The following is a 23,375-nucleotide window of genomic DNA, read 5'->3' on the forward strand; positions in this document are numbered from 1 at the left end:
TAATTCATTCTCAAAACCAGGACACTCTGGTATTCTTCAATATTACAATTTAAGATCTGAAAAAAGACAGAGTGAAATAAACCCTACATCAATGAATGCCTTGTTGTGCTAAGCATACCCCAACTTGTAATTCAAAGTATCAGAAACAGGTAGTAGTAGTGCATGACAGATAAAAGAACACAGTCACTGTCGGACTACATACAAAGTCAATCTGTTTATTAGTTTCTGCAAAAGTTTCAAAAATATCTGTTGGAAGAACGAATGAAAGGAAACACAAGTTGATAACAATAAAACACTTGAGTTAGAGTAGGGATATACAAAAGTTTACCTTTGGAAGATTAACATCATTTATAGATTTGAGCACCAATACATCCTCTTGATGTTCAGGATATTTGAGTTTAAGATTTCCTGCCGCTGTCAACACTGACTTTACAGCTCTCATTCCGTAATCGTAGTGAGACTGGGAAGACAATTGTTCTGAACACAGTTTATAAGTATCTACTATCTTTGTAGCCATGCTTCGAGCATCAACAAATCCCATAGAATATAAAGATATCTCGGCAATCATTGCGTAGTCCGGTATCATCATTGCTACAGTTCTGAATAACACCTGAAATGATTTAGATATAGTGTCAGTTATCATTTATCTGTTCAAATAAATCTATAAATACACAAGAAACACAAAGTTGTTTATATTGTGTGTCATTTTTGGAGAGTTGCACTTTAAGAATATTTTCTCTTAGTTTTTTTTAATGCTTTCCACAATTATTTAAATGTGCAAAATGTATCTTAAAAGAATTTAAGAAAATTTTTATTGATTAGTTTTTAATAATTATTTTAATTACAAAAATAAAGCTTAACAAACATTAACCTGGTTACAATATCAAATTAGGAATATCAACTACATTATATAAATTGACTTACTTTCAAATTATCTGGGAGTTCCGCTCTACCCGCATAACCAGGATTCATTGTAATAAATATAGTACAAGTTCTATCCAATGAAATCTCAGTTCCCTCAAAAACAAACATTTTCACTTGTTCTGCTACAGCTCTCTGTATAGTCTGTACTTGTTGTGCTATCACTGATAACACCTGAAATACAAACAGAATTATACTTGTTGTGCTATCACGGATAAGACCTTAAATACATCAAAAATACTATTAGTACATCTGTACCAGTTATGATGCAATGTCTTTACTCATGGCTGAAGGGAGTGTCCAAGATTGTGGGTAAGAAAAGTTCACAATCTAAAAATCTTGACATTTCTTTCTTTGTTTTCACAATGCGATATCAAAAATATATACCATGATTATAAACATGGGACGGTTTTAATACACCACACAAAACAACTACATATAAATTTTCGGAGAATATAATCATATAAAGACAAATAGCACATGGCCCAGATAACACAACTTTTTTAAGGCACAACATATAGTAGGATCAAATAAGGTTTTTTTGCAAACAGACATTCCCTTTTAACTATTTAAATCATTTGTGGTAAATGTAATAAAATAGTCTTTCAACTATAATTTTTTCTTCTGTTCTCTATTGTAACAAAACATGTTAGTGTTAAAGATATTGTTTTTGTGTCTTTTAAAATAACAAAACATGATTTCCTATGAAAAATAATCAACACATATGCATTTAATTCTTACCTCCAGTTCAATCCTGTTGAACTCATCAAAGCATGCCCATGCACCAGATTGAGCTAGCCCTTTAAAAAACTTTCCCATGGCTTGATAATCTAAACCATCAGAACAGTTGAACACAACACACTGTGAAAATATAATAAAATGCATAAATAGGCAAATAATTTAGAACAAAAGCAATACAAAATCCTGAGTATATTGTATGACTGATATTATTATAATAATTGGTGTTTTCTTTCTAAATAAAATATTTCTTTGGAAATTGCACAAGTTCATGATTTCTGTACAGTTCATGACCTTGATATTTAAAATTGTTTGATTTAATTTTTCATGATGTCTTTAAGCATCCCTGGCTTTATTATGGCATCCAGTTTTTATTGGTGGAAAAACCCAGTTGTAATTTCATTGATAGAGAAAACAGTGAGTTTTCAAATAATTAGTTTAACTTAAAGGCATGTTAATATTAGACTTGTTTGCAATTATTGACACCCACCTGTTTAGCCACTGCTTTTGCCAAATCTTTTGACGTTTCTGTTTTACCAGTACCTGCTGGGCCTTCAGGAGCACCTCCTAAATTCAGCAATAAAGCTCCCATCAAGGTCCTTAAAGCATAAAAATATATTGTTTATTAGAACGAAATTCATTTTTTATGTAAGTATATATCTGACAACAAACTACATAGAATTCAATGAAAGGTAGCATAAATATATCTTTAATATTGGTAACTGATAGATAAATAAACAAAAAATAATGAACCAATGGCAATGTATGAAATGAAAAATCTATATGAAACAATTCCTACCTGTAACACCTATCTGTAAGTGGAGTAATGACAAGACGTCCTGTATTCCCCAGGTATTCATAGGCGTAGGCCACACAGGTAGTTATCATCCGTACCATTACAGACTCCTCCTCAAAGTAGTATCGTAGCTGACTGATCCACGAGAAATCCTGGGGACCCCTGATCTCTTTTTCTTTTAAATTATGAACAACATCCCTTGCTGTGAAATTAAGAAAATCTTAAATATACTCAAAAATTATGGCAGAGAATAATACCAATAAATATTTGAATATAATTACAGTCTATATTTTACACCCTAATACAACAACAAAGAGGCCTCTTTTCGTTGTCCACAAATTTAGTTCCCTTTAATCATAGTGTATTTTTTCTTTATTTTTTTTTCTTTCTCTTTCTCATACATTTCTTACGTTTTTCTTGGGTGGAAATGAAAGAAGAGAGCTGAAATAAACTTTTGGATATTTTATTTTAACTAATTTTGATATGGAATGAGTGATAAGGCTAGGTGCAAAAAGGTAATATGTGCACTTTCGGGAACATCTCTTGACTTGCCTATAGGGGTATGGATGTGTATTGAACAAATTTGTATGATGTTGAAGGTCACTTTAAATATGATTTTAAGAATAACTAAACAACAATTTGTAACAACAAACTTACCGTGGACATCAATAACAATAAGAGCACCAAGTGTTATTCTAGCCATAGATGTCAGCGAACCTCTCACAAGTTTCACAACTTCTTCTATCTGTTTATTACTTTTTGCTAGATATGGACCCAGGAAACCTCCAGTAATTGCCTAAAAATAATAACAAGATGAGACTTTATTGAAGAAATAATATATTCTGAAATAATTTCACTTAATGTATTAGAAGGATTCTCATTAAGCCATTTGCACAATGATCCACTTTCTATTAATAACAATTAAAACATTAACCTATAATGAGAACTGTCGTATGGCTAATTTTGATACAAATATAACATCATAATAATAAAATACAAGTGATAAAATGTATACTTGTACATTATCTTTGTAAAGTCTATTGTTCTCTATATTCAACTACCTGGGTAACCACCTTTACAATTTCTCAATGCCATTTTTATGTGTGCTTGTCAAATCTGACTTTCCATGCATTTAACTATAGTGATCAAATTTTTGTTTTAGCTATTCCTACCTGAGTGACCTCTGATGTCCAGTGTATCTGACTTGCTGCCAGAACAATTTGCCCAGGCCATTCTAACACCCATTCACAGCGAGGTTTCTTTGTATAAGCTTGTACAGCTTTAGCAGCTTCTACTCGTAAACTTAACTTCATTACTTCTTCAACCTATTAAAGAGACAAAATACAAAGTATTAAAATGAGGTAAATACTGTAAACCAACTTAATTTCGTGAGCGATTTATTTTCGCGACTTTCGCGAGTAGAAAAATAACGCGAAATTAAATCGTCGTGAATATGTATAACTTGGATCTTTCCTTATCAAACTACATCAAGTAAATTTGAAAATCGCGAAACTAAATCGCCGGGAATTGGGTTAGCTGGGGATAAACGCGAAATAAAGTATCCGCGAAAATAAGTTGGTTTACAGTATGTCAATCTAAAGTACCATTCTTTACTATAGTCGCTGTCACGTAAAATTGGCACCATGATTTTTGTCAAACTTTTCTTAAATATCAACCACGTTTACTCCAGATCATGTTTTTTGATAGGCGGAATAAAAATCCAATCCAAATATAAACTACTGTCCTACCTTTTATTGTGTTTGCACAGTATAATCCTGACCTTCACAAAATCCAAGATTATTTTTTATATAAGATGGTAATTTGGTATTAAGATTTTATGATTATCATAAATCTGAATTTTTATTATTTCATTCATGCATAAGCTATGTATCGCCTTAAATTTCTTAGCCAATTGTTCAGTAAATGTGGAACAAATGTAAAAATACCAATTAAATATTATATTTTAATATAGTATGAAAATATCAGAACTAATATTAAACTGACCTGTGATAACCATCTTTCTACTAATCCATTAGCATCAGCTGGTATTATCACCTTACAGAATTCTACTTTCTCTTTCTCAGCAGACTCCATTGCAATGATGACCTTGGCTTCAGTGAAGGACAGTTGGTAAATACCTTCAAAGCATTTCTTGAGATGTGGTTGTACTCGGAGTGGATCCTTCGTCTCTGACAGTATCTCCAACAACTCATCATTAGACAAGAAGAAAAACCTAAAAAAAGGTGAAACAATTTTTGTGCAATGATGGAAAACTTTCAGAGTATTACTGAAAAACCATGTATTCTTTTTGGTTTGGTTGAATTGTTTGGTTGATGTCTCATCGATAAATGATTCATTTCAGATTGCATATATCTATACAGATAAAAGGATAGCTTTATCACAAAGTTGAGGCATGAGTTTTAAAATACCATACATAATCTAGTAATATTCAAAGACTCCTTCATATATAAAATGAAAAGTTTCTTATTTTTTAAAGAAAGATTAGAATCTTAGGCTTCTAACTTACCTTGGGAAAAACAGTCTTTTCTTTTCCAAATAATCATTGAGTCCCTTTTGGATATCATCTAACATAGACTAGAAAACAAACAAAACAAACATAAACATGATGTACAAATGATAAATTTTACACCAAATTCTCTGTGTACTTGCTGAATGGCTACTTTTAGTGATTATTGCACACAAACTAAATAATAATTCATCCTTGACAGAGCAACATTCAAGTCTGGATTGTCTTATTTCTATTGACAATAAAAGTTTTTAAAGCATACTGTTGTTACCAAGAGAAAGTTAAGACTCAGGTAAATTAAAGAGGGCAGTAATGTTAAATGTTTGCAGACTGTTCATTTTAAAATTATTACCTCGGATTTTTGTAATTTTTCTAACATTTCATCTTGAGAAGTGACCACCAAAGCTCTGCAGTCCTTCACAGCATTCTCCATTATTGTTCTCCTGTAATTGTATAAACTTTCATCTTTACCAAGTAATTCATATTAGAGGGAGGGTAGGAGGGGTCCTGATCCCTAAATCCCAGGCTTAAAAATATGAAATCCCGAAATCCCGGGCTTAATAAAAAGTAATCCAGAGGTCCCTAAATTCGAAAAAAGAATTCCCGGATCCCGAAATCCCGAGCTTAAAAACACCCGATCCCAGAGTCCCGATAAAGGTCCTATCCCCCCTCATATTAAGTGGCAATTTTTTTGTACGTAATCAACACTACATAAAATCTATCTAAACTGTTTATTAGTGATTAATCAACTTACGATAATTGGATTATGTCATTTTCTTTATATTATAATGTCTAACATGGTTGCTCAAAATATAAACAAGTGAAACTGCGAGCTACTGCTCACTGATGATACCCCCGCCGCAAGTGGATAATATAAATAGTGTCAAAATATGCAAGTGTTCGGTAAACAGGAAGTTGTTGAGTGATGAATCTAAAAACACATCACACGGTAAAGCTGACTTATATAAATCCTGAAACCAAATTTCAGAAATCCTTGTATTGTAGTTCCTGAGAAAAGTGTGACGAACATTTTCAACTTGGCTATCATGTGTAAAATCATACAAGTGTTCGGTAAACAGGAAGTTGTCAAGTGATCAATCTGAAAACGCATCACACGGTATAACTGACTTAGATAAACCCTGAAACCAAATTTCAGAAATCCTTGTATTGTAGTTCCTGAGAAAAATGCGACGAAAAAATAAATAGTGTAAAAATATGCAAGTGTTCGGTAAACAGAAAGTTGTTGAGTGATGAATCTGAAAACACATCACACGGTATAGCTGACTTATATAAATCCTGAAACCAAATTTCAGAAATCCTTGTATTGTAGTTCCTGAGAAAAATGTGACGAAAATTTTCAACTTGGCTATCATGTGTAAAATCATACAAGTGTTCGATAAACAGGAAGTTGACAAGTGATGAATCTGAAAACGCATCACACGGTATAGGTGACATATATAAATGTTGATACCAAATTACAGAAAGGGTGGATGTGTAGTTCCTGAGAAAAATGTGACGAAAGTTTTGTGGGACGGACAGACGGACGGACGGACTGACTGACGGACGGACTGATGGACGGACTGACGGACGGACGGACGGACAGACAGAGGTAAAACAGTATACCCCCCTTTTTTAAAGCGGGGGTATAATTACTTTTTACATACCAGTGTTCATCAACTTCTTCAAACATTTTCCCTTCTACTGGTATTTGATTTCTGATGTCCTGTGATCCAAAGATAGGTTCCAGATATAACCAGGCAGCTTGTACATTTAACCAGGAGTCTAATATATCCTTGATTCTATGCTATAAATACAACAGAAAGTTTTACAATTAAAACTCTGGTAAGGGGTACTTTAAATTTTACAAAACATTCTAAGAGGAAAACTTCTTGCAAGTTATGTACATTTTAGTACAGATTAAGTTTAATTTTAATCGTCAATAAAGAGAGCCACAGAATTGTGATGATTCAGCTGTACTCAAATTGTGTTATAGCTATAAGCTTAAGTTGCAGCTGAAATCTGATCCTTTGTCTCTCATTAACTGCAACAGCAAGGTTCTTGCAAGGTTCAGATTAGACTGAAAGCAACAAAACTGTATCACAGAAAAAAATATCACATACCAGTTTCAAATCCCATTCATTAATTTCTGTTTCAAATGGTGCAATGAATGGTGATCCTTTCATGGTGGTTGTCTTGACGATATGGTCATCAAGGAGAACTTGGATTTCATCTGGTGCTGACATGATATTTATCCCTGTATCCTTGTATGGAACAAAGGCAAACAACATTGATTCCCAATCGTCTTTCATCTTTTGTAAGGCCTGTAAATAATCACAATGAATTATAAATTATGTACCAATGAAAGCAGTGCATGGTGATAACTAGTAAATTTTCAGGTTAGAAAGAACCCCATATTATGCTCTGCTTATGGTTTTGAAAATGGGGATGGAAAAAGGATAGGGTTTTCAAATAAAAAACATGCATTTAAACTTTTCAAATTATTATCACTATCATCATTTTCTGAAATTGTAACAGTAAATCGTAAATGTTTGTCCTTTCTTTAACAATAACAATAATAAATGCATGCCAAAATTCCTGGATCTACAGTAGTAATGTTTTATACATTTGCGTTATCTTTCTTGTATCCTAATCACTTATTCATTTTTCTACTTTATCTTTTGAATATAAATAACCCATATTTTACCTTTTCCAAAGCATATTCCTTGCTGGCTTGAGCACTGATAGCCTGTAATTGTTCTACATATTTGTCTAAACCTAAGGCCAGCTCTTCTTCTAGTGTAGTTTCTTCAGTAGGTGTCATATTAAAACCAACCTAAGGTTTACACAAGGGAAAGTAAATTTCAATACAGAAATGACATCAAATCAAAACATTTTAAGTCTAATTATCGCCAAAATTTCCAATTAATATTTTAAGAATGAATAAACTGAGAATATTTTAAATTAACAGATAATTCTTTATGTAGAAGACAAAACAATTGAAAAGCTGACTTTCTTCTTATACATGTAATACCTGGAAACAGTAAAGTTTATGAAAACTAAGTGCTGATCAATGAATAATTAGGTCAAGATAAGTACACTTCTTTCACATTGATGCCTTTTCCTGTACATTTTTTATATCAGAATGCTGATGTTATTAAATCACAGTGCAATTGAATTGTTGAATGGCATCAACTACAATTGACCTCAATGGTCAACCATTGTAACTAATTTTTAAAAAAGAACTTGAAATTGGTCAATTGTCCTTCCACATTTAAACATACCTTTTCATTCATCATATCCCAATGTCTCTGTTTGATTCCAGGATTACAGATAGCATTGATCTTAGGCATGTTAATCCTGAAGTGCTCCAGAGAACTTTTGATACTACGTGAGGCCTGGAATGCTCCTTTTGTAGAAGCTGTGTTGAATAGTTTGGTTAACTTGTATGAAGTCTTCCACAAGTTTTGTACCTAGATCAAATTAAAATTCAATTCATTAATACAGATTAAGAAGAAACAAATCACATGTCAGAGTATATGTTATACTGAAGACACCTTTTTTTCCTCTGGTTCCATTTATGTGATGAAAAATTGTAGAAACTAGATTTAAAGGTTATAACAAATTCTGAAAATTTGTATTTTGCTAACACTTAAATTTGGAACAAATCTAAATCCATGAAAATAAGTACCCTACATTGATAGGCAGTGATAGCCAGTTTTTATGTCACAGACTGAGATATATAAAGTGTTCATTGAAGACACACCTTTCCCCTGTAATTAATGGAGTAATTACATACCTCTTCTTCAACCTCCTCAGAATTAACTTTGATGACAGGTGATTTCATCCAGGTCTTGTGTTGTGCTCTGAACTTGACAGCTGTGGACCATAACTTCTCATATGGTTCTTTGGCTGCAGCTATTTCCTGGATCTCATTATAAGGTGTAATGGCATCAAACTCAAGTAACAACTCCTCTCTGTTTATCTTTGCTTTCTGTGTACCAAGAAAATCATTCATTAATTTCATTAGTCATAGAGTAAACGTGACACAATTATTTATTTTTTTAAAGATTCAATTAAAATAACACTAAAAAAAATTGGTGCATCTGAAACTCTTCTCTGGATTTACTTTCATCAGAAACACTATAACCTTTGAAAGCAAAGGATGTATAAATAACTGAATTGGTGATGAGCTTTATGAGGAAAAGACCCATGGTCAACTTTGCTTCAGCAAGCAAGGAATCTTGTTTTCTTAAAAAATCCAAATTTAGCAACAAAAAACTCTGGAAAAGTAAGTTTTATAATATTGAAATGTATTTAAATATGAAGTAGTTGTTTAAAAATTATCAACAAACCTCCTCTGTGAATTCCTCAATATCTCTACCAATTTGCTGTATTTCACCCAGGTATTTCTCATCCTCACTCATCTTATGTTTGACTGTGAATCCCTTCACTTTAGCTGCCGTGGAGTTCAATGATTCTTTAAATGCCTTCTTTCTGTCTTCTAGTCGTTTCTTGTAAATGTCACAGGTCTTTTGAAGTTCATTGTCACTAAAAGTGTATATGAATAAAATTATTCTATCATTTAAAGACAATGATTTCTTAAACTAGTTTAAATTCTTAGTATACTTATAGCTGTTTAATGGTAAATAAATGTAACTGATTCTCATTATCAATTCTACTAACAAGAAGCAAAATCTGTGCTATGACAATCTCATTTCTTAGTTCATTTTTTTCAATATCTGTTTACAACAAGTACAATTCTTTTGCAATAGTGAAAATATAAGTGTTTTTAATTCTTACATTATTCAGACAAAACAAACTTATCGTACAAATTCATTTCATCATTATATTATGATTGTTTGATTTTATGTCAGAAAGAGAAAGTTTGATGTCTTGGTGAAATAGTGACTGCTGTGTATGATATCAGTCCAACGGTTGTAAAATGCAGAATAGAAATAGAGCTTTGTGATCAGAAAAATGTGAAGTACAATGATTGCACTTCAAGACTCAGAAATCAACCAGTCAAATTACTGCATTTAGTGTTTTGAGCATAAATTTTGTACTCACAGTACTTAATAAAGTTTTTCACCATAAGCTGGGGTCAATAATCAGTATTTTTATTGTTACCAAGAAATATTCTGGTTGTGTTTACAATGCAATCTTTTTTTATACGATGAAAAATGACAGGTAGCTGTGCTAGTTTTTTGTGTACAGGACCACATTTTCCTAATAAGATCAATAACTGCAAGTAAGTAAGACTTACCTATTGATTATAATGGGAGCTATTCTGTCAGCCCAACTAAAAGTGTTTGTATTGTGTCCAAGGTCCTCTTTGGCTAGTTCTGCATAATCTAAGAGGAACATAACATTGCCAACAGCCACTTCTTGTTTATCCTACAAATAGAACATAATTTGCATATCATTCTAAAATTAACTCTTTTTGATATTACTGATTGCACATAATCACTTTTCAAAAAGATAAATTTTTATAAATGGTATAAACAATTTAACATACCTGCCAATTTTTTCAAAATATCCATTGGGGATGTTAACCGCAAGAAGAAATAGTGCTTTGTCATTTATTGCCAGAAGTGCTTTTAATCTACTACTATATTGTTTGAATGAGTATGCATGTGATTAAACACCCTTTTAGTTCATTTGCATGCCTGTTTTAGGAGTTTAGATGATCCCTCATAAATCGGGATAGTTGGCAGGTAATTGAATTAGTCTTACTATATCTATATGTTTCTGCCTCACCTTCAATTGTAAAAGTTCCCCACATTTGAGATTTTCCACATAGTTTTTCAGTCTGACTAGTTCTTCAGTGTTTTCAGGGTGAACAGAAACCTTAGTCAGAATTGTGTTGTATTGCTCACAGATTCCTGTGTTAAAAGTTCGACTTGTTTCCTTGATGTTAGTTACCAAGACGTCTGTTAAAAAATTCACTCTGTCTATCAACCACTGTAAAAAAAAAAACATCATTTAAAACATTTTGATTTTCAATTTTATCAATGTGTCTATGTCTCATATGGTATAAGTGATGTGTATCTTCAAAGTTTCAATTTCTATCTTATATTTTTCGCAAGCACATGGAGGTAATTTCTGTATATGCTGTGCTAAGCAAACAAATGCCACTTAAAAGAATTATGTTCTTTTTGTAGTAAAAAAAATAGTATCCTATTTACACAGTAGAAAAAAAAAATTCAACTTTTCGTTTTTTAGAGGAATTAACAATTGCTATGGTTTACAAAACTTATTTAACTTAGATTTTTATTAAAGAGAAAAATAGCCATGAAATTAACAATAACTAAGCAGGAAAGCAGAAAAGGAAAAAAATTGGGTTGCCTGAAAATTGTTTTTTATTAATGTGGAAACCTTGTTAATCTTTGTACAATCCAACAGAAATAAATGCATTGGTATCAATACAGGAAGTGAAGACACTTGTGACTTTAATTTCTTCAGCTTTTCTATCTCGGACACATATTCTCTCAATGACTTGTCTCTGTGTATGAACCGCTGAACTTTCGTTTTAGAATCATCTGACACTAAATGCAGGTAGGGTTTGTATGTTTCCTTGTATCTGAAAATAAAGGATTTACATTTTACATCACATTCAAGCAAATATCCAGGAAAACTAATGTATCATCTACTTATGTATAAAAGTTTTGAACATATCTTGTTTTCAGTATAATTTCTCTATTTCCTCTATTTTGTGGTTATTGTTTAGAGGTTGTTTTTTTTGGAATACTGGTTCAAGGGTTTCTTGTTTCAACTGTCTTGTTTTTAGTGTAGTTTGCTTGAAAATCTGTCTTGTTTTTAATGTTCCTTAATGCTCAAAGGCTACTCTTGTATTCAGTTTTATTTATGTAAACATCTTTCTATGTTTATCTAAAGGAGCTTTAATGGCTAAGTGGTCCAAGTAGTTGAACAACTGTTTCACTAGCCTGTCAGTAATGATGTTGCGAGTTCAACTCCAATGTTAATGTACAAGGTTGGTGCTTCTCTCTTGGTACTCACGCTTCCTACACCAATAAAGACTGACTGCCAAAAAATACCACTATAGTGTTGAAAGTGGTATTAAACACCAATGAATCAATCATTCTAATGCAACAATGTTTGTAATGTTCATTTTGATTGGATAACGTCACTTATTTACATGACATCAGCAGACAGCATATGACAGATTTTAAATACGTGTTTTAATGTTGTTTTTTGTAAGTTTCATTAGAATGGAGATAAAAAATTGTATTTTAAGCTCCAACAGCATCAATTGGGGATTTGATGGTCGCAAATTAAGTTTACTGGCGACGTGTTACAGTTATCTACTTTACTCTAATGTTCTGTCTTTGGTTATCTTTCTGTTTATTGTTGTTATTGGATGAAACAACAACTTATAAGATATACCAACAATCATGGTACTTTATTGGTTAACTGTAAAATGAAGTGAGATCATGATTTATCGGATTTCCATAAACATTTAAAGAAGTAATTGATAGCTAGTGTCACCACATTTCTTTTAATAGCTCTTTTACATTTAACTTACTTTTCTGGGCCAAAACTATTTGCTGTTATCATTTTTTGTATCCTTTCTTTCGCAATATTGACTAATTCCTCGTCCACCCTAACTGTTCTTATATAACTTTCCTCTAGGTTCTCAGGAGTTTGGAATAATAAACTGTCTATACATGGTAACTTAGATACACTTATAACCATAGTGTCAATAATTAAACAGAAAAAGTCATAAATATCTGGGAAGGACGGCATAAACTGTAATCCCACTTTAACTGTATCTTCTATCTGTAAAAACAGGGTATAATGTCAAGGATAAAGTCACATTAGCTAAACATGGTATTAAAATGTTTAAGCAGAATATTGATAGTATATTATAATGCAAAATTGCTTGTTACATTTGATTTGATAAGAGTACCAATTTTCATGACATCAATTCCCAATTGATGCTATGAAAATGTATCGTAAGTGCAGGTTTTTTAATGTATGATTTGGCGTTGTTTTCTTTAATTTTCATTAGAATGGAGATAACAGTATTGTATATAAAGCTTTGACAGCATCAAATGGGCTAAACCTATCACAATGTCATAAAATGAAATAGAGCTATCAAATTCAAAATGAGTTTTTTATTTGTGCAAAACCTATCCTGTTGCAACAAACAAACATTACATCAATACCCATCTCCCAGTGGCTGATTGTTCACAAATATAAGTGATAAATACAATCCATTTCCATTTTTTTTGTTTAAAATTAACTCATAGAATGCATTCTTTATTTTCTTTTATTCACACAAGCATATTTCCCCCTGGTTACCATGCTTACCTTAACTACATCAAACTCCTAATATAAACAAATTAAATTATATTTTTCATTTTTTTAAGAGAATTGGTATGTGATTAATGTTATAGTGATGACAAAATCAATTAAACTAGAGGCTCTCAAGAGCCTGTGTCGCTCACCTTGGTCTATGTGCATATTAAACAATGTACAAAGATAAATTCATAACAAAATTGTGTTTTGATGATGGTGATGTGTTTGTACATCTTACTTTACTGAAAATTCTTGTTGCTACAATTATCTCTATCTATAATGAACTTGGCCCAAAAATTACAATGGAAAATATTTTCAAAAAATCTACAAAAATTTATGAAAAATGTTAAAAATTGACTATAAAGGGCAGTAACTCCTAAAGGGGTCAACTGACCATATCGGTCGTGTTGACTTATTTGTAAATCTTACTTTGCTGAACATTATTGCTGTTTACTGTTTATCTCTATCTATAATATTATTCAAGATAATAACCAATAACAGCAAAATTTCCTTAAAATTACCAATGCAGGGGCAGCAACCCAACAACGGATTGTTCGATTCATCTGAAATTTTCAAGGCAGATAGATCTAGACCTGATAAACAAATTAATCCCGTCTCAGATTTGCTCTTAATGCTTTGGTTTTTTAGTTATAAGCCAAAAACTGCATTTAACCCCTATGTTCTATTTTCAGCCATGGCGGCCATCTTGAATATGTACAGGGTCACTGGACACAATTTTTAAACTTACTACCCTAATGATGATTGTGGCCAAGTGTGGTTAAATTTGGCCCTGTAGTTTCAGAGAAGATTTTTGTAAAAGATTACTAAGATTTACGAAAAATGGTTAAAAATTAACTATAAAGGGCAATAACTCCTAAAGGTGTTAACTGACCATTTGGTTCATGTTGACTTATTTGTAAATCTTACTTTGCTGAACATTATTGCTGTTTACTGTTTATCTCTTTAATCTATAACATTATTCAAAATAACCAAAAACAGCAAATTTCCTTAAAATTACCAATTCAGGGGCAGCAACCCAACAACAGGGTGTCCGATTCTTCTGAAAATTTCAGGGCAGATAGATCTTGTCCTGATAAACAATTTAACCACATGTCAGATTTGCTCTAAATGCTTTGGTTTTTGAGTTATAAACCCAAATCTGCATTTTACCACTGTGTTTTATTTTTAGTCATGGTGGCCATCTTGGTTGGTTGACCAAGTCACCAGACACAATTTTTAAACTAACTACCCCAATGATGATTGAGGCCAAGTTTGGTTTAATTTGGCCACGTAGTTTCAGAAGAGAAGATTTTTGTAAAAGATTACTAGGATTTACAAACTAGAGGCTCTAAAGAGCCTGTGTCGCTTACCTTGGTCTATGTTAATATTAAACATTGTACACAGATGGATTCATGACAATATTGTGTTTTGGTGATGGTGATGTGTTTGTTGATCTTACTTTACTAAACATTTTTGCTGCTTACAATTATCTCTATCTATAACAGTAGTTTCTGTGGAAAATGTTAGTGAAAATCTACAAATTTTGTGCAAATTATTAAAAATTGACTATGAAAGGCAATAACTCCTTAGGGGGTCAATTAACTATTTTGGTCATGTTGACTCATTTTTAGTTTTTACTTTGCTGTACATTATTGCTGTTTACAGTTTATCCCTATCTATAATAATATTCAAGATAATAACAAAAAAACAGCAAAATTTGCTCAAAATTACCAATTCAGGGGCAGCAACCTAACAACCGATGATCAAATTCATATGAAAATTCCAGGGCAGATAGATCTCCACCTGATTAACAATTTTACTTCCTGTCAGATTTGCTCTTAATGCTTTGGTTTTTGAGTTATAAGCCAAAAACTGCATTTTACCCCTATGTTCTATTTTTAGACGTGGCAGCCATCTTGGTTGGTTGGCAAGGTCACAGGACACAATTTTTAAACAAGATACCCAAATGATGAGTGTGGCCAAGTTTCAATTAATTTGACCCAGTAGTTTCAGAGGAGAAGATTTTTCTAAAAGATTACTAAGATTTAAGAAAAATGGTTAAAAATTGACTATAAAGGGCAATAACTCCTAAAGTGGTCAATTGACCATTATGGTCATGTTGACTTATTTGTAGATCTTACTTTGCTGAACATTATTGCTGTTTACAGTTTATCTCTATCTAAAATAATATTCAAGATAATAATCAAAAACAACAAAATTTCCTTAAAATTACCAATTCAGGGGTAGCAACCTAACAATGGAATGTCAGATTCATCTGAAAATTTCAGAGCAGATAGATCTTAACCTGACAAACAATAATACCCCCAAGTCAGAATTGCTCTAAATGCTTTAGTTTTTGAGTTATAAGCCAAAAACTGTATTTTACCCCTATGTTCTATTTTTAGCCATGGCAGCCATCTTGGTTGGTTGGCGGGGTCACCGGACACCATTTTTAAATTAGATACCCTAATGATGATTGTGGCCAAGTTTAGTAAAATTTGGCCCAGTAGTTTCAGAGGAGAAGATTTTTGTAAAAGTTAACGCCGGACGCAGGACGACGACGAAGGACGACGGACGCCAAGTGATGAGAAAAGCTCACTTGGCCCTTTGGGCCAGGTGAGCTAAAAATGGTTAAAAATTGACTATAAAGGGCAATAACTCCTAAAGGGTTCAACTGACCATTTCGGTCCTGTTGACTTCTTTGTAAATCTTATTTTGCTGAACATTATTACTGTTTACATTTTATCTCTATCTATAATATTATTCAAGATAATAACCAAAAACAGCAAAATTTCCTTAAAATTACCAATTCAGGGGCAGCAACCCAACAACAGGGTGTCCGATTCTTCTGAAAATTTCAGGGCAGATAGATCTTGACCTGATAAACAATTTAACCACATGTCAGATTTGCTCTAAATGCTTTGGTTTTTGAGTTATAAACCCAAATCTGCATTTTACCACTGTGTTTTATTAGTCATGGTGGCCATCTTGGTTGGTTGACCAAGTCACCAGACACAATTTTTAAACTAACTACCCCATGATGATTGAGGCCAAGTTTGGTTTAATTTGGCCACGTAGTTTCAGAAGAGAAGATTTTTGTAAAAGATTACTAGGATTTACAAACTAGAGGCTCTAAAGAGCCTGTGTCGCTTACCTTGGCCTATGTTAATATTAAACATTGTACACAGATGGATTCATGACAATATTGTGTTTTGGTGATGGTGATGTGTTTGTTGATCTTACTTTACTAAACATTTTTGCTGCTTACAATTATCTCTATCTATAACAGTAGTTTCTGTGGAAAATGTTAGTGAAAATCTACAAATTTTGTGCAAATTATTAAAAATTGACTATGAAAGGCAATAACTCCTTAGGGGGTCAATTAACTATTTTGGTCATGTTGACTCATTTTTAGTTTTTACTTTGCTGTACATTATTGCTGTTTACAGTTTATCCCTATCTATAATAATATTCAAGATAATAACAAAAAAACAGCAAAATTTGCTCAAAATTACCAATTCAGGGGCAGCAACCTAACAACTGATAATCAAATTCATATGAAAATTCCAGGGCAGATAGATCTCCACCTGATTAACAATTTTACTTCCTGTCAGATTTGCTCTTAATGCTTTGGTTTTTGAGTTATAAGCCAAAAACTGCATTTTACCCCTATGTTCTATTTTTAGACGTGGCAGCCATCTTGGTTGGTTGGCAAGGTCACAGGACACAATTTTTAAACAAGATACCCAAATGATGAGTGTGGCCAAGTTTCAATTAATTTGACCCAGTAGTTTCAGAGGAGAAGATTTTTCTAAAAGATTACTAAGATTTAAGAAAAATGGTTAAAAATTGACTATAAAGGGCAATAACTCCTAAAGTGGTCAATTGACCATTATGGTCATGTTGACTTATTTGTAGATCTTACTTTGCTGAACATTATTGCTGTTTACAGTTTATCTCTATCTAAAATAATATTCAAGATAATAATCAAAAACAACAAAATTTCCTTAAAATTACCAATTCAGGGGTAGCAACCTAACAATGGAATGTCAGATTCATCTGAAAATTTCAGAGCAGATAGATCTTAACCTGACAAACAATAATACCCCCAAGTCAGAATTGCTCTAAATGCTTTAGTTTTTGAGTTATAAGCCAAAAACTGTATTTTACCCCTATGTTCTATTTTTAGCCATGGCAGCCATCTTGGTTGGTTGGCGGGGTCACCGGACACCATTTTTAAATTAGATACCCTAATGATGATTGTGGCCAAGTTTAGTAAAATTTGGCCCAGTAGTTTCAGAGAAGAAGATTTTTGTAAAAGTTAACGCCGGACGCAGGACGACGACGAAGGACGACGGACGCCAAGTGATGAGAAAAGCTCACTTGGCCCTTTGGGCCAGGTGAGCTAAAAATGGTTAAAAATTGACTATAAAGGGCAATAACTCCTAAAGGGTTCAACTGACCATTTCGGTCCTGTTGACTTCTTTGTAAATCTTATTTTGCTGAACATTATTACTGTTTACATTTTATCTCTATCTATAATATTATTCAAGATAATAACCAAAAACAGCAAAATTTCCTTAAAATTACCAATTCAGGGGCAGCAACCCCACAAAGGGTTGTTCTATTCATCTGAAATTTTCCGGGCAGATAGATCTTGACCTAATAAACAATTTAACCCATGTCAGATTTGCTCTAAATGCTATGGTTTTTGAGTTATAAGCCAAAAACTGCATTTTACCCCTATGTTCTATTTTGAGACATGGCGGCCATCTTGGTTGGTTGACCAGGTCACCGGACACAATTTTTAAACTAGATACCCCAATGATGATTGTGGCCAAGACTGATTTAATTTGGCCCAGTAATTTCAGAGAAGAAGCTTTTTGTAAAAGTTAACAACGCCGGACGCCGGACGCAAAGTGATGAGAAAAGCTCACTTGGCCCTGTGGGCCAGGTGAGCTAAAAAGAGATTCAAGACACATTTATTAAAATTTTATGTTCACACAATTAAAATAGAACAGCACCAATAGCTATGTACATATTGATATCAAAATCCAAAATAGGGTTATTTGAACCAAAAGGCAAATATGTTCTGCCACTAATATAGGAAGTATCAATGGTCTATTGTCAAAACTTTTTAAGAAACACAACTATCAAACACAATAAAAATTTGTAAGAATTTAGCAAACAAAATTGAGGTGGCAACTTCATATTCACTTTAAGACTGAAAAAAATATATATGGGCAAAGGAGCATGCAAAAGGTAATAGACTATCATAACTGATTCATCTGAAATAGAACTAACCAATTCTATTTGTTTTACAGTTTCTTTTTAAATGAATTTAACGTAGGGAGTTTATTATCTTGACTTTATAGCTGAACAATTTGTATATACATATTATAATCCAGTACATCTTCTAAATAACAAATTTGATTAAAAGACAGAAACTATTAACCTTAACTTGAACTTACCATAAAGAAATGAACAACATGTGGTTTTAAGGGAAGTCCTAGATCTTTCATTATATTGTAGGCTCCCTCATAGCTATTTCCTGTGAAATATTCCTCCACAAGGTCCACCAGATCATAGATTGACTTCTCCACACAACTCCTAAGTAAGTTAGACATTAGAGATGACACACTCTCAAAGAAATGTTCCATCTTCTCTGTTCTCAATTCCTACAAGTATATATATTTATAAAATTAACATCTCCATGCCTTATATATCATGTACTGTAGTACGTGGCTAGATTAAAACTGACTAGGAAAGGTAATACACGGCCACCAAAATCTTGATTATCTTGAACCCCAAGTGGTCGTGTGGTCTAGCAGGACGGCTACAGTGCAGGCAATTTGGTGTCTAGATATCTCAGTAGCATGGGGTTGAATCCTGGAGAGGGAAAAACAAAAAAATTGTGAAAGGAAATTTACAGATCTAACATTGTTGGTTGATGCTTAGACCAGTTATTTATAAAATAATACATAGATTTGCAATATAAATCCTGTCCACAAAAAGTTTAATTTAAAGGGAGATAAAATCTTTGGTTGAAGTTGAAAGGTCCAAGAGTTAATGCACAAACATGACTGGAAACACAATTTTTCAATCTTTCAAGACCCATAACTCCATAAAGTTGAAAGTGAAAATTATAGCATATTCTAATGTCCTTTGTACTTTTATTTAAATGTACTTTTTGATACCAATTCATATATGTTATCTCTTACATATTATATTCATTTGTCTGAAAATTAAGTTAAAACCTGTATTCTGAAATATCTTCTATCAAATAATCTTAAAATTCATAAAATTCCTTGATAATGAAGACCATTCGAATCACCTGTAGTAATAACAAAATGCACTCTGACCTGATTGTCTTGTGGCATCCATTCTTCAATGGAATCCCTGAGAGTATCTATGGTGTCACAACATTCCCGTAACCACTCTTCCTCTAACCTCATAGCACCATGTTCACTTGATGTCCTTACATGTTTATAAAATACTTCCATGGTAACAGGCATATTCTTCCTCAAGTCAGGAATATTTATTAACCTAAAGTCACCATATCTGAAACAAAGAATTTATCTTAAAATGATGTATATCTAGTCAGATCAAATGTTTTTTGTATATCATATGACTTCGTACTATGCATGCTATATCAATGGAAATTATAAAGTCACAACGCATTCTTAATAGCCAATAAACCCATGAGATGAGGATGATATTTATTTGTTTTTAAAAGTTTACATGCTCTGTCAGAGGTATTAACAACCTTTTTTTTTCCAGTTTTTCTAACACAAAATTTGTAATTGGGTTAAAAATTAAACATACCTTAACCCTTCCTTAAAATGTGTATGGACATTCATGATGACTTTTCTATTGTTGTTTTTGTTGTTTTGTTGGGTTTCTATTTCAATAATATATTCCCCTAATCTTATTTACCCATACTTACTTTGTTTCAAAGTCATACAGTATAGTGTACATGACAGGATGTGTGATATAGACGTCCGTCTTCATAAACTCTCTCATCTCATTCACCATGTTATGCCAAGGGTATCTGTGTCTTCCTGCGGAGTTTGACTCCTAGAATACAATAGAATATGTCATGTAGCATGGTAATTATAAATACTATTTTTCTTCTTATTTCCCAATAAGATTCAACATTTTGTTCAATATCAAATTTCTGAAAGAACCATGCATATAATTAAATTCTATACATAGACCAGTGCTACTCATGTTCAGAATATCCTCCTGTCCTGTCACTACTAACTGAAGCAGTGATTTTACCAACCCTTTTTTTTTTATCACAATGGAAAACTTGAGCAATTTTTCAAGCATGTTTTACAAGAAAGAATAATCTGTCTTTAGTTCCTTCAATCTAGTCCAAAGGTTCTAGTGAATTTTTAGATGTTAACTTTATAAACAACATGTAACAAGTAACAGCAATAAATTATGTGACCAAATATTCAAAATGTATGATTTATGTTGACATACCTTATATGGAACAGGAACGCCTAACCTCTCTTGTTCATCTTCATCCTGTAGTATGTAGTCTAACATTCCTTTTTTTATTGCATATTTTCTATCATTCTTCATTTCCTATTATAAACAAAATACATGTGTAAAAAGACATGATAATATGCAACATTTTTTAGACACATGTATATACAGAGGACTCTCATTATCTCAAAAAAGATCGAAATGACAAATTCAACTTAAAATGTAGGAATGGTAAAATATCAGCAGAAAGTATATCTTTTTTATGAAATCATTTTGCTGTTTTCTCTTGTGCAAGGCAGTGTAGAATATAGAAAAATAACTGACAAAGGGAGACAAGTCATGATAATTATGGCAAATATTTTTAAACAAGTCAAGAATAAAGAAGAGGTTCGACAATATCTATTTCATTTCATTGATAGTTTACTAAAAAGTTACAGGTTATTAAAGCATTATTAAGCCACAAGACAATTTCACTTTATAATAATGTGATATATTTCAGTCCATAATTTAAATATACTAACTATCAAGTCAGAGCTCAAATTATATCATTTCAATTGATAGTCTGCATAAACCTCATTCATTTAAATTTATTCTCTGGTGTTAGTTAACTGTAAACAGTGAAACCTGTCAAATCCAACACCTGAGCATTCCAATATCCTGCTTTAACCGACACATTTTCATGGTCCCAAAATTTACATTTCCTTACAGAAAAAACCTGTGTATTCCGACACCCTGCTTAATCTGACATTTTTATCTGGCCCCTCTTGGTTTGAATAACACAGGTTACACTGTATATATATTTTTTGTCACAAGGAGAAGTACTTTTCATTGTCTATAATAAAAAATTTAGGGGCACTGTGCTAGTCCATAAGTAATATATGTATATTGTGTTTTAAAATTACTTACAATTATAAAGTCTCTAGAAGCCTCAGGATTTTCTCTTCGCAATGATTGAGGAACAAATTTGAAAATGCCTTCTAATGTTTCTCTCTCCAACAGAGAAACCATATCATTGTCTATGGAGTCGTCTATCAGTTGGTAGTACCTAAAATTATGTTGAAAATCAAAGATAAAAATAGGCAAAACATTTTTTCACTAGATCAAAAGAAGAAATATTTTTTTTGTTTTTTGTATATGTTGCTTTTGTTGTGACTATCAGATATATCATCTATTTGTTCATCCATTCTATCAAATACTACAGCCTTGGCATATGTACATAATGAGCAAACACATGTGTGTTTTATCCTGGCTTATTTCTTACATATGACAATAAACTGTCTAAAATCTCACTTTGTTTTCTTTCAATGCATTAGATTTTTTAAAATTGTCCTGTACTGTATGCCATTGGAAACTTAAGAAAAAATAAACAATTATCAAGAAATCAATATATACCAAATTCAATGTATTTTACATGATCCTTAAAAGAGGGGCAACATATACAAGAGGGAAAGTCAATTTCATAGATAGACAACGCCATGACTATAAAAGAAAAAGACAAACTGACAGGTAATAGTACACAAGACATAACATAGACAAGAGTGGACACGCTGAAATGTCTCGCCTTCTTTACTAATCATTGATATTATGTTGATATTCCTAAATATAAAGCTCTATAACAACTGTCACATAAACTTAACATTAACCAAAAAAACTAATCATTGACCAATGAAGCATAAAATTAAGGTCAAGGTCAGATGAACCATTTCAGAAAGACAGCTTACAATTCTTCCATACAACAAATATAGTTGACCCACTACTTATTGTTAAAGAAAAACAGACCAAAACATTAAAACTTAACACTGAGCAATGAACCATGGCAATGAGGTCAAGGTCAAATAAAACCTGTGCGACTAATATATCGATCATAAATATTTCCATACACCAAATAAAATTAACCTTTTGCATACAATATTAGAAAAAAGAAAAACTTTGACCACTGAACCATGAAAATGATGTCAAGGTTAGATGACACCTGCCAGCTAGACTTGTACACCTTACAATCCTTCCATACACCAAATATAGAAGACTTGTTGCATATAGTATAAGAAAAACAGACCAAAACACAAAAAATTAACTATAACCACTGAACCATGAAAATGAGGTCAAGGTCACATGACACCTGCCAGTTGGACATGTACACCTTACAGTCCTTCCATACACCGAATATACTAGACCTATTGCTTATAGTATCTGAGATATGGACTTGACCACCAAAACTTAACCTTGTTCACTGATCCATGAACTGAGGTCGAGGTCAAGTGAAAACTGTCTGACGGGCATGAGGACCTTGCAAGGTACGCACATACCAAATATAGTTATCCTTTCACTTATAATAAGAGAGAATTTAACATTACAAAAAATCTTAACTTTTTTTTCAAGTAGTCACTGAACCATGAAAATGAGGTCAAGGACATTGGACATGTGACTGACGGAAACTTCGTAACATGATGCATCTATATACAAAGTATGAAGCATCTAGGTCTTCCACCTTCTAAAATATAAAGCTTTTAAGAAGTGAGCTAACACCGCCGCCGCTGGATCACTATCCCTATGTCGAGCTTTCTGCAACAAAAGTTGCAG

The 23,375-nt window shown here is 32.5% G+C and overlaps 1 protein-coding gene across 1 annotated transcript in view; it reads right to left on the bottom strand.

Annotated features, from left to right (window-relative positions):
• The window catches only part of LOC134716658 (dynein axonemal heavy chain 3-like), a 138,213-nt gene that overhangs the window by 72,785 nt on the left and 42,053 nt on the right, over positions 1 to 23,375 (bottom strand). The window contains exons 8-32 of the mRNA XM_063579667.1: positions 21,702 to 21,840; positions 20,790 to 20,894; positions 20,248 to 20,378; positions 19,664 to 19,862; positions 18,773 to 18,979; positions 12,526 to 12,779; positions 11,358 to 11,562; positions 10,740 to 10,943; positions 10,246 to 10,376; positions 9,335 to 9,530; positions 8,779 to 8,973; positions 8,264 to 8,452; positions 7,687 to 7,815; positions 7,103 to 7,303; positions 6,647 to 6,786; positions 5,335 to 5,425; positions 4,983 to 5,050; positions 4,460 to 4,688; positions 3,628 to 3,780; positions 3,113 to 3,251; positions 2,459 to 2,657; positions 2,150 to 2,258; positions 1,663 to 1,782; positions 925 to 1,095; positions 329 to 610 (exon numbers count right to left, since the gene is read on the bottom strand). Coding sequence (XP_063435737.1) covers positions 329 to 610; positions 925 to 1,095; positions 1,663 to 1,782; positions 2,150 to 2,258; positions 2,459 to 2,657; positions 3,113 to 3,251; positions 3,628 to 3,780; positions 4,460 to 4,688; positions 4,983 to 5,050; positions 5,335 to 5,425; positions 6,647 to 6,786; positions 7,103 to 7,303; positions 7,687 to 7,815; positions 8,264 to 8,452; positions 8,779 to 8,973; positions 9,335 to 9,530; positions 10,246 to 10,376; positions 10,740 to 10,943; positions 11,358 to 11,562; positions 12,526 to 12,779; positions 18,773 to 18,979; positions 19,664 to 19,862; positions 20,248 to 20,378; positions 20,790 to 20,894; positions 21,702 to 21,840 — 4,186 coding nt within the window. The remainder of the gene's footprint in view (positions 1 to 328; positions 611 to 924; positions 1,096 to 1,662; positions 1,783 to 2,149; positions 2,259 to 2,458; positions 2,658 to 3,112; positions 3,252 to 3,627; positions 3,781 to 4,459; positions 4,689 to 4,982; positions 5,051 to 5,334; positions 5,426 to 6,646; positions 6,787 to 7,102; positions 7,304 to 7,686; positions 7,816 to 8,263; positions 8,453 to 8,778; positions 8,974 to 9,334; positions 9,531 to 10,245; positions 10,377 to 10,739; positions 10,944 to 11,357; positions 11,563 to 12,525; positions 12,780 to 18,772; positions 18,980 to 19,663; positions 19,863 to 20,247; positions 20,379 to 20,789; positions 20,895 to 21,701; positions 21,841 to 23,375) is intronic.

The sequence above is a fragment of the Mytilus trossulus genome, chromosome 1 (assembly GCF_036588685.1).
Source record: "Mytilus trossulus isolate FHL-02 chromosome 1, PNRI_Mtr1.1.1.hap1, whole genome shotgun sequence".
Lineage (NCBI taxonomy): Eukaryota > Metazoa > Mollusca > Bivalvia > Mytilida > Mytilidae > Mytilus > Mytilus trossulus.